General features: G+C 41.9%; 2 protein-coding genes across 13 annotated transcripts in view; one reads left to right on the forward strand and one right to left on the reverse strand.

Annotated features, from left to right (window-relative positions):
• The first annotated feature begins 1,514 nt into the window (after window positions 1-1,514).
• Window positions 1,515-6,410, forward strand: g6pc3 (glucose-6-phosphatase catalytic subunit 3). 2 transcript variants are annotated; one of them, XM_017482556.3, is made up of 7 exons: window positions 1,515-1,599; window positions 1,687-2,057; window positions 3,072-3,178; window positions 3,400-3,490; window positions 3,617-3,735; window positions 4,800-4,941; window positions 5,806-6,410. In XM_017482556.3, the coding sequence occupies exons 2-7, from the start codon at window positions 1,840-1,842 to the stop codon at window positions 6,146-6,148; spliced, it is 1,020 nt and encodes a 339-aa protein (XP_017338045.1). In that variant the 5' UTR covers window positions 1,515-1,599; window positions 1,687-1,839; the 3' UTR covers window positions 6,149-6,410.
• Window positions 6,411-12,049: 5,639 nt separating this feature from the next.
• tanc2b (tetratricopeptide repeat, ankyrin repeat and coiled-coil containing 2b) overlaps window positions 12,050-16,601 on the reverse strand; it is a 210,984-nt gene continuing 206,432 nt past the window's right edge. For all 11 annotated transcript variants that reach the window (XM_053685064.1, XM_053685057.1, XM_053685059.1 and 8 more), the window contains one exon: window positions 12,050-16,496. In XM_053685064.1, coding sequence (XP_053541039.1) covers window positions 14,444-16,496 — 2,053 coding nt within the window. In that variant the 3' untranslated portion in view covers window positions 12,050-14,443. The remainder of the gene's footprint in view (window positions 16,497-16,601) is intronic.

The following is a 16,601-nucleotide window of genomic DNA, read 5'->3' on the forward strand; positions in this document are numbered from 1 at the left end:
TGACACATTAAATAAATAAATAAATAAATAAATAAATAAATAAATAAATCCACAGACCCCTTTAGATTTATTTGATAAGAAATTATTCCAATTATAACATTATAACACAATAATACACGTTTAAACATGAACAATAATTCATTCATCTTCAGTAAGCACTTTATGCACAGGGCAACACACCATCCATCTACATGCATGTTTTAAGGAGGTGGAAGGAAACCTAAGAACCTGGAGGGACCCCACACAGAGACCCTGCAGCTGTGAGGCAGCATGTCTTCCCCCTACACCACCTTGCCACCATGCATAATATTTTAGATTTAAGGTGACGTGCTTTTGATTTACTGAGGTTTGGATTAAAGCCATTCAATTCATGTGATCAGACACATAGGCTAATAACTAAAATAACTCAAAATGTTAATGGTGGGTTGTGGTTTCTACCATTTACCACAAATCACAAATCCCCAGGCTATGCTTTATGGACATCACTTTGACCATGGGACTAGAGCACTTTTTAAGAAGGCGTGGACATGTCAATCAGGTTGGTATTGACTGGTATCTCTACACCAGCTACTGTTAGTGTAGAATTACAAGAACCTAAGAATATTAATAAACTAAAATTAAAAGAGATATAAGACTAGACTGTGAACAGAAAAATACAACAGACACAAGAATCATTAAATCACTCAAACTAACCAACATCACGTTGTGATGATGTCACATGACGCGTCTTGGCGTACATCTGCGGAAAATCTGCTGTAATTTTGAAAAATTACAAGCTCCTCCGAATATTGCAGAATTTGCGTTAATTTCTGTATCCCGGTGGGACTGCGAATCGAAGGACACTAATTTTTTTTTTTTTTTTTTTTTTGCAATGACCCCTAAAACTTTTGTTCTGAATTGAACAGTCTTCATGTGCAGTCCTTTAAGATATACATATTTTTAAACATATTTTTAAAAAAGTTTTGTGTGAAGAAGAGAAAGATCTCTCTCAGCAGTGTCCTACAATCTTGTTAAGTTCCAGAGGATGCTTCACCAAATTTTAATTACATGGTTCTGGTCATTTTCATTCATCTTCTTCTTCTGAAATTGCTTTATTCTGCTCAGTGGATCCCGAGTCTATCCCATGAACACTGGCCGTAACGTAGGAATAGATCCATCACAGGGTTTAGCATAACCAGTCCACCTATTAGCATGGTTTTTGTTTTGTTTATTTGAAGATGGGAGGAAACCAGAGAACCCGGAGGAAACCCACATGGATACAGGGAGACCATGTGAAACTCCACACAGACTGGAACCTGAGCTCAGGATTGAAGCTGTGAGGCGTCACACACACAAATATATATATATATATATATATATATAAACCAAAAAACAGTGTTAAAATAAAACTACTGAAAACATCACTCCCTGAATAAGTTCGCCCTCATTTTTTCTTTTGTTTTGAAAGGTGCCAATAATTTTGCAGTTGACTATTTCTGTGCTCTTACACTTAGCTCCAGCTGCGTTTCAGAATTTCGCGTTTTCGGTCCCATGCCGGTATCCATAGCGAAAAAAGTAAACAGAAGCTGACGGCATCTCTACCAACGGATTGGCGTTAGAGTTAGTATTAGCATTAGCATTAGCATTAGCATTGTTGTGAAGATGTTTCTGAGGAACCCGCGTGTTAAATGTTATTATTCTCCTTAGCGCTGTTTCTCAGAGGTGACCGACGACGCTGAACTTCAGCCCTGTACTACAGTGTGACTGCTGCTAATCAGCCACAGCTACCGAACTTAGCAAGCTAGCTTGCACCATCCCAGCTGTTCTGTCATCTGATGCTAATTATTGAGCTCGAGTGAAATGGAGAGAGTCTATACTCAAGGCATTTGGATGGCGGAGCTTCTTCAGTCACACGCGAGAAATTATGAATCTTTCTGGCTACTCGCTACTCATATGGGAGACCCAAAAGCGGCGTTTCTGCTCGTTTTCCCACCCGTTTTCTACCTGCACAGACGAACCGGCATCGCCATCCTCTGGGTGGCTGCTGTATCAGAGTGGCTTAATCTTGTTTTTAAATGGTAATAAATATCTACGTTTGAAGTTGAAATGCTGCAATGGCTTCTGGGAATGTGGCTTACAAAGTATGCTGCGAAAGAAATGTTGTTCTGGAGTGTATCATTAGCATTTAGCATAAAATAATCACTCCACAAAATAATAATAATAATAATAATAATAATAATAATAATAATAATAACAACGATAATGATAATAAAATGCCACACAGATTTAAACAGGTCGATAAGGATACCTTCTAAACCAATAATTTTAGTCCTTCATGTTACTAATGTATACGCTAGAACTTCCTTTAAAACATACTCTGAACAGGAAGGAAGAAAAACTCTTTCAGACATTTGACCTTGGTGTGACCTTGACCCTGATAGGATTGAAATCTACTCGGGTTCATCTGCTGGTTACAATCGTAATTCCATATCAAATCTGTTTTAGAACCTTGTTCTAATGAGGAAAAAGTCGATTTCAAATTCCAAAGTTAAACTTTCGGGGAGTTTGCGTGTTCTCCCCGTGCTTCGTGGGTTTCCTCCGGGTTCTCCGGTTTCCTCCTGCGTCCAAAGACGTGCGCTGTAGGCTGATTTGCATTTCCCAAATTGTCTGTAGTATGTGAAAGTATACGATTGTGCCCTGGAAAGGGTTGACACCCAGCCCAGGGTGTCCCCCGTTTTGTGCTCCGAGTTCCGTTTTGTGCTCAGGATAGACTCCAGGCTCCCTTGCGACCCTGTGTAGGATAAACGGTATGGAAAATGGATGGGTCTCCAGTTAAGTTGTACGAAATGCGCTCGAATTGTGACTGACACTCAGTGATGTCTGGTGCTGATATTAAATTGGAGGCTAAAATCTAATATCGCTCAATAGCTTGCCAATGAAACTGTTGAGTAATAGCAACGGATTTCACTTGTTGCCAAACACGGTAAACAGAAAAATTGGAACTCGTTCATTCAAACAAAAAAAAATATTATATTGTCTCGTCTCTAACATTGCTGATTCGGTCATCCTGTCCTGTGTTGTTTCTTTTCTAGGGTCCTGTTTGGGGAAAGGCCTTACTGGTGGATAGGTCAGTCGGGTTTATTTGTGAAAAACAGCCCTTCGGTCCAGCAGTTCCAGTCCACCTGTGAGACAGGACCAGGTTAGGCAACTAAAACAACGTATAGAAGTCACTGCTTGTTGCTGATTGGTCAGTGTGCTCCGGGGGTTTGTGGAAGCATTATTCAAAATGGTGGCAAATCAAAATTGTGTTCTCTGTGTCTTCTGGACCGTTTGTTGAAGATGGTTCCAACGACTGTGATCGTTCCTCCGCTTATTAATTATAACGTAATCAGACATTTGTTTGTAACGCACACTTTCCAGGTAGTCCCTCAGGCCATGCCATGGTCACTGCTGCAGTCTGGTGGGTGGTGGTGTCCGCCCTGGCCTCCGTTCTTCATTCTCGCTCTGGCAGGTTAGTCAGAATATACAGTAGCAAGATTCATATTTTGAATGTTATCTTGAATCGTTGGATGGCGTACGTGTCAAAGACGTACAGAACGTGAAACTTGATCTCGAACATGTACTCTCCTATACGCAGTAAGATACTGGCTGCGATACCTTACGTCTTCTACACGTTGCTGTTGGGAGCAGTTGGGGTGTCTCGAGTCTTTATTTTGGCTCATTTTCCACACCAGGTCATCGCTGGCATTCTGACAGGTCAGTGCTCAGTCTCACATCGTCTCATGTTACAAATGTATGGTTGGGGTAGTGGGCGGGGCTTGGAATAACTTACCTCACAGCCCGGGTTAAACCGTACCTGACAGTTAGTACCGTGGATTTTTACGTTGGGGGCAGGACACTTCAGATTCTAGAGAGCGTTTGATTGGACAGAAAATCTGATGAGAAGCTGAAGTGCAGAATGCCGTCATGAAAACTGTTGATCCATATCGGTGGTAGAGAGAGTATGGAAGTATTTTGCAGACTGTTTTCAAAAGCTTTTTCTTTTCCTACTTGTGGACGCATAAATTGCGACATAAATCAAATGCAAATCGCTTTCGTTTACACGAACGTACAGCGTCTGCCAAATTTCAAATGGACTTTGTGTTTCCATTTGAAATTTGGCAGACACTGTACGTTCGTGAAAACGCAAACGGTAATACACGATTTTTCATTTTCATTGTGTCCCAATTCATGCGTCCACAAGCAGTGTGCTATTGCTTTTAAAAATTGTCCGCCAAATACTTCCACAAGAGAGACTGTAAGCTTTGAATACATATATCTTCTAAATGCAAATTTTATCATTGTTTTGGAGCACACTAGCTTATAGATAACCTTAAGGCTGACATATCCATACTAAAAGCCACAAAACTTCAAATTTTGATGTCATGTGGACTTCCTTCTCTTTTTTTTGATGTTAATAAGACAGAAACACGCACACAAAAAAAAACAAAAACGCAATTTATGTTACCCAGAAACCAAATTATTCCCTGTGTATAAGCTGTGGCTGTAGAAACAACAGCATATTAGAACGAGCGCATTAATATAAACCTGTCGCTTATGTTACAGCCAGAACTAGTCTGAGAGTTGCTGTTAGAGAAAATTAATCCACACCTTCTGATTCAAGAATTCAGCCACACTGTGGTATGAAATTTAATAAAATGTTCAAGATGGATTCACCAGCCATTTAAAAGAAATAATAAATACTACCCATTTGGTGAAAAGCAGAGCTGGACCCCAACATCACGGTATAAGTATTTGGTCGAATTGTGTCACTTTCTCAGGCATGATGCTGGGAGTGTTGTTAAACCGCACAGTACCAGATTGTCGCCCCCTGCTGTTCTTCCTGTGCTCCAGCATGGCACTGCTGTTCGGAGCACTGCTCATGCATGCTGGGCTGAAGACGGTTGGCATCGACCTCGCCTGGTAAGTCCAAAACTGTTCTTCACTTTGCGTATGTAGGAAAGAAACAAGGGGGGTTGTAAAGAGGAGACCTCAAATGAAATAAAAACTGGGCTAAAGACTGGCCTAGGAGGACAGGTCAGTCGATTTGAAAGACTACAATGGCTGTGTGTGGGGGGGGAAGCGGGAATGTGTGGTAAAAGGGGGTGTGTGTGGGGGAAAGAGGGGAATATGCGCAGGGAAAAGGGGGAATGTGTGGGGGGAAAAGGGGGAATGTGTGGGAGGAAAAGGGGGAATGTGTGGGAGGAAAAGGGGGAATGTGTGGGAGGAAAAGGGGGAATGTGTGGGAGGAAAAGGGGGAATGTGTGGGAATAGGTGGGAATGTGGGCAGGGGAAAGGGGGGAATGTGTTGGGGAAAAGGGTGAATGTGTGGGAATGTGAGCAGGGAAAAGGGGGAATGTGTGGGAATAGGTGGGAATGTGGGCAGGGAAAAGGGGGAATGTGTGGGGGGAAGGGGGGAATGTGTGGGGAAATTTGTGTGTGTGTGGGGGGGGGGGGTTTGCGGAAACGTGAATTGGTGAAATTGCAATTGCATGAAATAGTTTTGCACTGCCTTTCGCAGTGGTTTGTTGGTAAATGAGACCTTTCAGCTGTAGTCATGTTTGAGGCACATGAATCGAAGTGGGATTTGGCTGAATGCGCGTTGTGATGACGTCTCATGGCGCATCTTGACCCAAATCTGCCGGAACAACATATCAACCTTGACCTGATATGTAGTCTTCATTGAGTCTTTTTATAGTATGACTTTTTTTTTTGATTATTAAACTCAGCAACACAGTGATGTGCAGGTTCTGAATCACTGATCTAACGCTTTTCAATGAACTCTAGGTCTGTTGCACTGGCCAAGAGATGGTGCTCTAAGTCTGAGTGGGTTCGCATGGATACAAACCCTTTCTCTTCTCTGAGCCGTGATGCTGGCGTGCTGCTCGGGCTGGGACTTGCCCAGTTCTGGAAGCCAGGAGGATGGGCACTTCCCTGGATACCGAAGACCCTCTGCATGGCCCTGTCCTCCATGGCCCTGTACCACGTGAGCCGGTTCCCTCTGCCTACAGTTCCAGCCCTCCTCTTTTACTCACTCTTTTTTCTTAAATATGTCCTAGTGCCCCAGATAGTGATGGTGCTGGTACCTGGCCTGGTGCATCTCCTGACAGCCAAACCCAAGAGGGACTGAGAGGATTAAACAGAATGACGTTTAACCTTTTCATGGAGTCAGAAATGGCCACCATAGGTAGTGTATGATCAAATGGCTGTTCCAGGACCATCACATTAGTTATCATAAGTCACATAAAATTTTCCCAATAATTGATTGATGTTGTAATTAGCATGATCAGAAAATCTTACTATTTTAGTAAGAACACGAAAGATAACCCTTCTGACTGTATTCGGACTTTTCTTCTTCATTAAAAAGATCAACTCCTGTGAGTGCAACTGAACAGTGAAGCATTTCCATTCGAGTAAGTCCTACTGAGTCGTATAACTTAGACAAGCTGTTTTACGTTATTTATTCTACAGGTATAATTCCATATTGAGAAGATCGACACATTTTTCATATTGTCCTCTATTTGACGATTGTCCTCTATTTGTTCTGCCAAATGCAAAAACGGATTTTTTTTTTTGTCATTAAACGTTAGTAATGTATCCCATACAATCAAGGAAGATTTATAGACAGAACGCGCTAATCCATTGCAGGGCACAATCACATACACACATGCCAATCAGCCATGTCTTTGGACTGGGGAGGAAACCCCTGCAGCACGGGGAGTACATGCAAATTCCACACACACAGGGCCACGGTGGGAATCAAACCCCCGACCCTGGTGGTGTGAGGCAAACGTGCTAACCACTAAGCCACCATGCGCCCAATGTTGGTTGCAGTTCTTTAGTCCTGTTTTTAGTATCGCTTATCCACTTATTATTACTTATAACTAATTGTTTTTGAGTATGTCAGGTATAAATATTGTAAGGTCGTCCATCTTGATGGGGAAATGCTGGATGACCGGTTGAGATTGTTGCTGGCGCAAGGTCACAGAGTTGCGCAGGTTAGATGATTCTTTGCAAATCAACTAGATGCCGCCTCTATGGCAACTTTGTTGGAGCGTCACATGAAAGAAGCCGTTCCTAGGAACAACGCACAACTTGCAGCTCCCGAACTCCAATGAAAATCGAGTGCTGCAGTCAGATGAGACCAAAGACAAAGTTTCTGATCATAAACAGCATTAGCGTGTACAAGGAAAAGCCCCCAGCCCACTCTAAAACATGGTGGATCATTGGTGCTTTGTGTGATTCATTCTGCTAGGTACCACGTGGCAATTTTCAACAATCCAACTATTGTGTACAGTATTCCATTATTGCTATTACAAACATGTTCTCTGTTCATGTAACAGTGAGCGATGCAAGTCTGTTTGACTGTAAAGGTCTTCTATTCTCCTGTTGGTAAGAGAATGAGCCCAAATGTACATCCAAATCAACACAGACATGGTTAAAGGACACAAAATCAGTGTTTTGCAATGGAGAAATGTTTAGCACAGTCAACACAGGTAACACAATGGTGCTGCTATTAAAAATAATATGTAACCTAAAAAGAAAATGAGCCAGTCTAAATGCCATATCCAGTATAAATGCAGACAATGAGGCCTTTTTGTGTATTCATAATGCAAAGGTACAATAATATCATGGCACTGGCTTGATGTATTACATATTATTTTTGTGGTAGTTCCAGCGAAAAGAAAGGTATTATTGTAAAAAGGGCCTTTTGTCCAGACTGAACTGAAAACCAGTGATGTGAATTGAAGGTGTCCACATGCACAAGCATAAGAATACAACGGAGCTTTAAAAAGGGCATTAAGGGAGATCCTCTACTGTCATAAACTTTGTTAAATGAAGTAATTGTTTTTTTTGTAGGTACTGTTATGGGTTATGTTTGGGGGGAAATTCCATTCAAATGTAACTACACAGCATTCACATGTGACCTAAAACGCCATCACCTGTATGTGTTACTCATTTTATATCATAATTTCTGCTCGTTTTCAGAATAATTTTGGAGTTGAATGTGTCTCAGCTGTTTACAGTGTGATTAAACACATTGTGTTTTATTTCATTCACTTTTAGTCCCAGAGCTCTAAAAGCCTTTCTAGATGAAAAAAACCAGCACAGCAAGCAAATACATTAAAATGAACCCAAATGCAAATTTCAAACGATTATTTCAAGTTCGAGGTCACGTGTGAGATGAAGTATTTGGGCACTAGCTTCAGTCTTCCTGTTAGTTTAGATACAGTTCAGGTACTTGGGAATTCATCTTCGTCTCAATGATTGCAAGCTGGCCAGGCCCTGATGCAGCAAAGCAAGCCCAAATCATGAGGTTTCCTCAACCATACTGTATGGTTGGGACGATGTTTTCATGATGATATGCCGTACCCTTTCTACACCAGATGTAGTGCTGTGTGGTTTTTCCAAATAGTTCAGTCTTAGTTTCATCAGTGCACAAAACATTTTGCCAATACCTCTGTGGAGTGTCAATGTGTTCTTTTGCAAACTTCAAGCGTGCAGCAATGTTCTTTTCAGTAAGCAGTGGCTTCCTTCGTGGTGTCCTGCCGTAGATACCCTGCTTGTTCAGTGTTTTACGTATTGTAGACTCATGAACAGAGATGTTAGCCAGTTCAAATCTTCGTCTGTCATTCGGGGTTGTTTCTTTACCTCATTGACGAGTCTTCGTTGTACTCTTGGTGTCATTTTGACTGGGTGCCCACTTCTTGGTAGAGTAGCAACAGTCCCAAAGTGTCTCCATTTGTAGAATGTTTGCCTAACTGTAGACTGGTGAATTTATAAAGTCTTTGAAATCACTTTGTAAGCCTTGCCAGCTTTATGTAAATCAACAATTCTTGATCATAGACCCTCTGAAAGCTCTTTTTGGCAAGGCATGGCTCACATAAGCGTGTACTTTGTGTGCAGCGCAAACTCCAAACGTTTGAGGGGTTTTTATCAGTCAAAGCAGCTGTAGTCCACACCTCCAAACTCATTTTCTTAACGAGACTCCAGGTGTGCAGTCTCGTTAACCCTTAACTCAAGGGTTCACGTACTTTTTCCGCAAGCACTATGAGGTTTTTTTTTGGTTGTTCTCAATAAAGAAATGTAATATCAGAATTTTTTGTGTGTTATTATTTTAGACACATTATATTTGTCAATACCCTTGACTGAGATGAAGATCAGATCACATTTTATGACAAATTTATTCAGAAAACCATGAAATTCCAAAAGGTTCACATACTTTTTCTTTATATATATATATATATATATATATATATATACTGGTGCATCTCAAAAAATGTGAATAGCATGGAAAAAGCTATTTTTTCCCCGTACTTTAATTAAAAGAGTGGAACTATATTCTAGATTCATTACACTTAATGTGAAATGTGTCAAGCCTTTTTTGCTTTAATCTTGATGGTTACGACTTACAGCTCATGGAAATAAAAAAAAATCCAGTATCTCAAATTATTAGGATAAAGAATTCATAATACAGAAATGTCAACCTTCTGAAAACTATGTTCATTTATGCGCTGATACTCGGTCAGGGCTTTAATCCTTTTGCTTGAATTACTGCATCAGTGCGGCGTGGCTGAGGTGTTCTGGAAGTCCAGGTTGCTTTGATAGCGGTCTTCAGCTCGTCTGTATTGCTGGGTCTGGTGTCTCTCGTAGATTCTCTATGGGGATCGGGTCAGGCGAGTCGGCTGCACAATCAACACAGTAAAACCACGGTCAGTGAACCAGTTACTAGAAGTTTTGGCACTGTGGGCAGGTGCCGAGTCCTGCTGGAAAAGGAAATCAGCATCTCCATAAAGCTCGACAGCAGATGAAGCATGACGTTCTCTAAAATCTCCTGGTAGACGCTGCATCGACTCTCGACTTGAGAAAACACAGTGGACCAACACCAGCAGATGACATGGCACCCAAATCATCACTGACTGTGGAAACTTCACACTGGACCTCAAGCAGCTTGGATTCTGTTCCTCTCCACTCTTCCCTCAGACTCTGGAACCTTGATTTCCAAATGAAATGCAGCATTTACTTTCATCTGAAAAGAGGATTTTGGACCACAGAGAAATGATGTTTTTAGTAAAAATAAATAAATAAATAAGTGTTTTGAGTTAATTATCTGATTCTCTGCGCTTCTCAGGTCGAAATTGCTGTATTATAAATTCTTTATTCTAATATTTTTGAGATACTGGATTTTTCCAGTATCTCATTTCCATGAGCTGTAAGATATAATCATCAAGATTGAAACAAATAAAGGTTTGAAATTTCCCTGTATGTGTAATGAATCTAGAATATATGAAAGTTCCACTTTTTGAATTAAATTATGGGAAAAAAAATGTACTTCATTAAAAACTAAAAATATTTTGAGATGCACCTGTGTGAGTGTGTGTGTGTGTGTGTGTGTATATATATATATATATATATATATATATATATATATATATATATTTGCAGATGTGTTTAACTGACTAAAATGGTAATCAGACTCACAGTCTAAGAGTCTAAGACGTATATGAATAGATCTTTCCAAATAATGTAAAATGGGAGCCGCATCTTTATGACTTGAGAATGTCCACTAAAAGTCCACCAGGGACCAGGGACTGTTACTGCATTGTGAGAATTGTGAGGAGGTATATGATGCACAAGACAAGTCAATCTTCCATCAGTTTGCCACTATTTTCAATCTACTGGCATTTTAGCATCAGCTTTAATGCTATATGTTGGAGTGGTTTTATTGAAAATAGTTTTTTCCTTGTGGTCGGTTTCTGCAACCTGACTAGCAGATACTGTTAATCTCCCATTTTAATGATCTGTGGCTGCTTTGTCTGCCCATTCATCTGCCAAATTTTATCTACTTGTTATCAACATATGAATCTAACTTTCATATACATATATATAAAAAAAAGAGCATGCCACAGGGACCCTTTCAGTCTTTGTGTTTGTGGCATATGCGTGATAACAATGGGGTGGTTAGGTAGGATGGGTCTAAAAATAAATTGCTTCCCACTGGGTCCATCTGGCTATATGTACTGCTGCTCATTGTTTACCAGCTAAAACAGAAAGCACTGAGTGAAAACCACATTGATGTGGGCTGCCACGACCAGGCAGCCACACACTTATCAGCTAGGACTCACAGCCTGGAACTGTTTGTCCCAGAATTTATCCTGCAATAACAGACCCTTCAGCAGAGGAGTGTGGATTTCCCTTTTACACAACTGTTCCATCTTTGCTCCAGAACCAGCCCTATTAAAAATGGTCTAACCAACATCATTTTCTTCTTCAGTGCCTGACCTCACTAATGCTCTCGTGGCTAACTCTTGTGGGCAATCCTAACACTTGGTTTTGAACCACTCGGTCCCAGTCCTAGGTCTTTTGGGTGCTTCCTTCAAGACATGTGAAGCCAACCAAACATATCCATTGAATTGCTGTCCTTGCTGCCTCACAGGGCAGTGTAACACACTGTCTACTGTCTGTCCCGTTCAGACACTCCAATTGGCTGGTGTCACTGTGATTGAAAGGGGAGAGTGAGTATGCCATCCCTAACTACCCAGAGAGCACAGCCAATTTGCTATCTTGTGTCCTGGCATGGACAGCTGTGGCATCATCTGTATTCAAGCCAATGAACAGATTATCCTATCTGAGCTGTGGATCTCTCCAGCACCTTCAGAGCTGCCTCCTTCTTAGGCAGGCTCAAGTCATGATTGTGTGATATTCGTCCCATTTTTAAAATAATGATTTAATAGTGCCCTATATGTGGGATATTCAGTGGTTGGTATATATTTTGCATAACCAAACCTTATATAATACTTTTGGAGAACTCTGTCCTGGACTTGTTTTGATAGCTCCTTTGTCTTCATGATGCTGTTTATGTATCATGTCTGTTTATGTATAATAAACTCTGGGATCATAGGACACACAGATACGCTTCATTTAACAAATTATGTAACTTTTGATGGCCTGTGGTTGCATGAGAACTAATTTAGAACTAATTTCATCCCCAGGAATGGGGATGAAATACTTCATAGATCACAGATTCCAGTCTGATAAAAACACATTCTGTTTTATTGAAGTCATAGAACTTTGTCACAGCGCTCTGAAAGCTCACATTTACAGACAAGAGAACTCAGCGCAGCAAGCAAGTACAGTAATATGAACTTAAATGCAAATTAAAAATCAAAATAAAAAGCCCAGTTCAACTCATAGGAGGTCAGTAGTGTGTTTCCTAATTAACGATTGGAAAAAAATGAGAGGTTGGTATGAATTATTTGGGCACCAGCTTCATTTGAGATATACATCAAGTACACTTCAGCGTGTGCACATGAGCTCAGGGGTGGCTGAGGATAGAACATGCATCTGTATTTACAGCAAAATAATCGACACTGATAAAACTATCCCTTCTTAAAGAGAGACCTTTGTTCCCTTTAATTTGATGAATAATCCTTATAATCCTTATAATCCGCACTATCAATTATTCCTGCATGAGAAGGGTTGAAGGGTTACTGGCAATACTTCAAATGTATGAGCTTACTCAAGACAGCAGAGTCCATTATTGAGAACATGTGACCACAGACGGTTTGAACACTGCATGTTGGCTATATTGCATTCTACTGCAGAGAGCTTTAATGACTTTTCAGAAAACATTTCTTAAACATTTCTTGGAGTGTATAGTAAAAATCTTTTGGTGGTGTTTCAGGATGCTACCAAACCCTGGAAACCCGTGTTTCACGCATATTTGCTTCAATTATTCACCTCTACATACTGGATACTGTTATTCATTTGTCTCATAGATGTTAACCTGCAACAGTGAAGAATTAGCTATAGAGAAATAGTTATGAATTGTTTACGCATAAACACATTTGGCCAGTATATACAGCACATACAGTGCACTCTATAAAGGCTATTATATACATGTTTTCATAGCTTTTTAAAAACATAGTTTCACTCGTTTTACTGCTTATTCTTTAGCTTTGTAAAAGAAAACAAGATTGCACCAATAACAAAGACTGCTATTTTGATTTTCTAGTAGGACAATTAATTCACAAATAATATTCCAGTGTTCACTCTGTTTGTTAGTCATTTTTAAATCTGAATGAGCAACTCCCCATGCCTACTGTATGATTTTCCATTATCAGAATGAAATTAATAAAGTGCTATTTTTTCTTCAGAGCTTTCATGGGCATACAGTGCAGCAAAAAAAATAAATAATAATAAAAAAAACAACAACTAATATTGTCACTGAAAGGTTAAAACAAATATACTATAGCTAAATATACTAATGCTTTTCATATTTTCAAACAATACTCTAACTGTTAAAATGGTTTCGAAATAAAAAAGGAACTACCTTCAATTATTCAACACCCCTGAAATATCATTTTATATATGGAGCAGAGCATGTACAAACTTTGAGGACTGGAAGATCCAATTTACATCAATGCTTCAGTTCATTAAAAACAAAATAAGACTGTTCTTCAGCCTTTTCAGTGATTGCTCTTAAAACAAAATGACCCCATGGGTCACTACTGAGTCATTCTGCATTACAACTATAATGTATTCTCTATCCAGGTCATTTATAGATAGTCATTTCTCATTTCATAATAAATGTTATTGTAAAAATGAGGATATAACTCTTGATATAACGCTTTTGAAAAACAGTGTTCTGAAAGTTTGTACATTCCCCTCTCTAAATCCATAAACTCTGAATCTGCATTTTCGAAAATATTATGTACCATTTCTCCTGCCATAAAAGATACAAAAATAAAGATAACTTAAAATAAAACAAACACAGAAACTAGGTTTATGCTTTGATTTGTACATTATCGAACTCAGGTATAAATATTCCTTTGTGTTCCTTCTGTAACTACAGCTTTTTTATTAAACAGCATTGAATAATCCAACATTATATACTCTGGAAGGCCTAGCAGTCCTGTTTGGAATTGCCTACTGAAGAGAGGAAATGATTTAAGCTTTTAAATGCACGAACAGTCCGTGACTCACACATTCTTGTTCACGATGCTCACTCACACTTGTGGGATAATAACTGCAAGACACACACTGTTCCTCAAGCTGTGTGTGTGTGTGTGTGCATGTTTGTTGCTTCAATTCAGGGAAGGTTCAGAAATGTGCTTTCACATAATGTGCAGAGCCGTAAAGAACATTCAGTGGTATCATATTCATGGAATTTTAAGTCCAAGTGTCTCAAGTCTTTTGCTCTAGGGCTAAAGCTTATGCCTCAAGTATACCAGAAGCAGGCACAGATCAAGGCATTAGCAATTTCTTTCATGAAGTTGCAATATATCAACATTACCCTCCCTGGGTTAGTAGAGTTTCAAAAAAATGACATAATTTCTTAAGTTATTTTAATACACTGGACCACCACCACATTTAATCACACACTCACTCCTTATCACACATCCGTTACACTCTACTGGCCTTGTTACACATTTGATTCCACAAAGGGTCTCTTTGGTTTAATGGGTGAGGTGGGGCCTTGCCTGGCATCACGAGAGAGCTGGCGGTACATGCTTTCCTGGTATGCCTGTGCCACGGGCATTGTCCGTGCCACCTTCACATCCTGGTATGTGGGCACCTGACTGACCCGCTCCAGGAGGTCCCTGTCACGGGCTCCTCCATTTGCCAGCTTGCCCAGGGATGAGGGCTGTGGCTGGCTATAGTACTCATCCTCCAGCATGTGCCCATTTTGGGCATTGTTGGTCTTGTTGTAGTAGGCAATGTTACCTAATGAGGTGGGCGGGCTATAGGAAGAGGCTGTAGATGCCTGGTGAATCAGATTCCCCGGTGATGTAGGGCTGGTGATGACATTGTCCAGAGATGTGACTGGCCATGCACGAGAAGGCTGGTGCAAGTACTGCTGCTGAGTCCGTGCTGTCTTGTCAATGACGCCCATGAAGGGCGTTGTCCGGGAGCGGGCTGGCTCACTGGGGTACAGGCCACTTTGTGAGGGCGAGAGTGAGGATGGCTCATCAAAGCTGCGTTCATATGCCACCTGTAGGGGGATCTCCATCTGGGCCATGGAGGAGGAAGGCCTAAATCCAGAGGCTAGATTAGGACCAGAGCCTGAGGAGATATTGCTGCTGGAGGGGGAGAAGCGCAGACCCACACTCTGAGAGTGGATTAGGGGTCTAGGGGTGGACATGTGTGGTTTCAGATCGCCCGTGTTTGCACTGATGGGCCGACGCACCAGATGTGGGATCTCAGGTGAGCCTAGCTGGCATGGGGACATGGAGGATGCTGCTGCAGCTCTCTCCAGCTCATGCTTAGAGACAGGGTAGTACGCTGCAGACTGGCTGCGGCTGATTTGAGGTGTCTGGCTGAAGCGCATTCCTCCTGGACCTCCGGTTGCAGAGCGGTAGGCTGAGGCAGGACGCTGAGGCACTTCATCTTTCCCCACTCCAGATTCGAGTACTCCGCCAGGCCCACTTCGCCCTCCATGCTGGCATAGAGCACCCACACTCAGACTGGACTGTACCTGAGACATGGACCTTCCATCCAGGGAGGGCTGGTACACCAGCCGTGCTTCCCGCTCTCTTTCCCGGTCTATGTCCATTGAGCTGCCCTGGTACCTGCTGAGTGGGTGGGCCAATTGGCCATAGATGCCACTCCCTGGCTGGTTGGTGCGTACAATCTGGGCCACGGAAGGCTGCAGTCGGAGGCCTTGGGCCTGGTGGTGTTGGGAGGACTGGGAGCACTGGGATTGCTGCGACTGAAGCTGAAAGGAGCGCTGACTGCTCATCTTAGATAGAGGCGATTTGGGGCGACTGGGCAAAGGCTCCTGCTGGTATCGGACTGGAGATCCTGATTGGGAACGGTAGAGACACACGCTTTCCAAGGGGGGGCTGGCTCTGTACGGTGCTGTGCGACGAAGAGGGGAAGGTGGGGGACTCTGGTAATCCATCCCCTGACCTCCACTACCCATAGGTGGAGGGCTGAAGCGGTAGGAAGCTTGATGGGCAGGAGAAGTGTGTGGAGGACTGTGTCGGTAATGGGAATTCTGGTGTGTGGGAGATACACAAGGTGAGGTCGATTGGTAGCTTTGGCGAGTTGGAGATGACAGTGAAGAGGGGCTTGGGTGGAACTCAAAGGTTTGGCCTCCTGATAGAGGGACAGGAGAGAGAGGTGGGCTGTGGATAATTTGGAGGCCAGATGTATTGATGCGTTCAGGAGGAAGGCCAATGGACATGCCCTCCAGCTCCTGTTCCAGAAAGTCATCATCCTCGAAAAGATCTTGCACAGGTTCCATGTCATCCAGTCGTGGTTCTGGGGGTGGAGTATGATGAGGTGGCTCCTCTTCTTCCTCCACAGGCAAAGGGGATGGGGGTGGGGATGGTGGGGGCTCAAGCTCAGGCTCCTCTGACTGGGTTACTCGCCTGCATTCTTCCTCCACACGCTGCAAGAGGCGCACAATCTCACGATTGTTGGGGCACAGCTTTATGGCTTCCCTGAGGTCCTCTAGAGCCTCAGAAAATTGCCTGCAGTGTATAAAGATGGGGAGAAAAGTAAAGGGAGATTTAAAATAGGCAAAGAAAACACATGCAACACCAAGAAGAGAGTATATTATTAGGGTCAGCAGATGT

The sequence above is a fragment of the Ictalurus punctatus genome, chromosome 13 (genome assembly GCF_001660625.3).
Source record: "Ictalurus punctatus breed USDA103 chromosome 13, Coco_2.0, whole genome shotgun sequence".
NCBI classification, from domain to species: domain Eukaryota; kingdom Metazoa; phylum Chordata; class Actinopteri; order Siluriformes; family Ictaluridae; genus Ictalurus; species Ictalurus punctatus.

Coding starts and splice junctions, on each gene's coding strand:
- g6pc3 (XM_017482556.3), top strand. CDS start 1,840: ATGGAGAGAGTCTATACTCAAGGCATTTGGATGGCGGAGCTTCTTCAG. Junction 3,179..3,399: donor CACCTGTGAGACAGGACCAG/GTTAGGCAACTA, acceptor CACACTTTCCAG/GTAGTCCCTCAGGCCATGCC. Junction 3,491..3,616: donor CTTCATTCTCGCTCTGGCAG/GTTAGTCAGAAT, acceptor TCCTATACGCAG/TAAGATACTGGCTGCGATAC.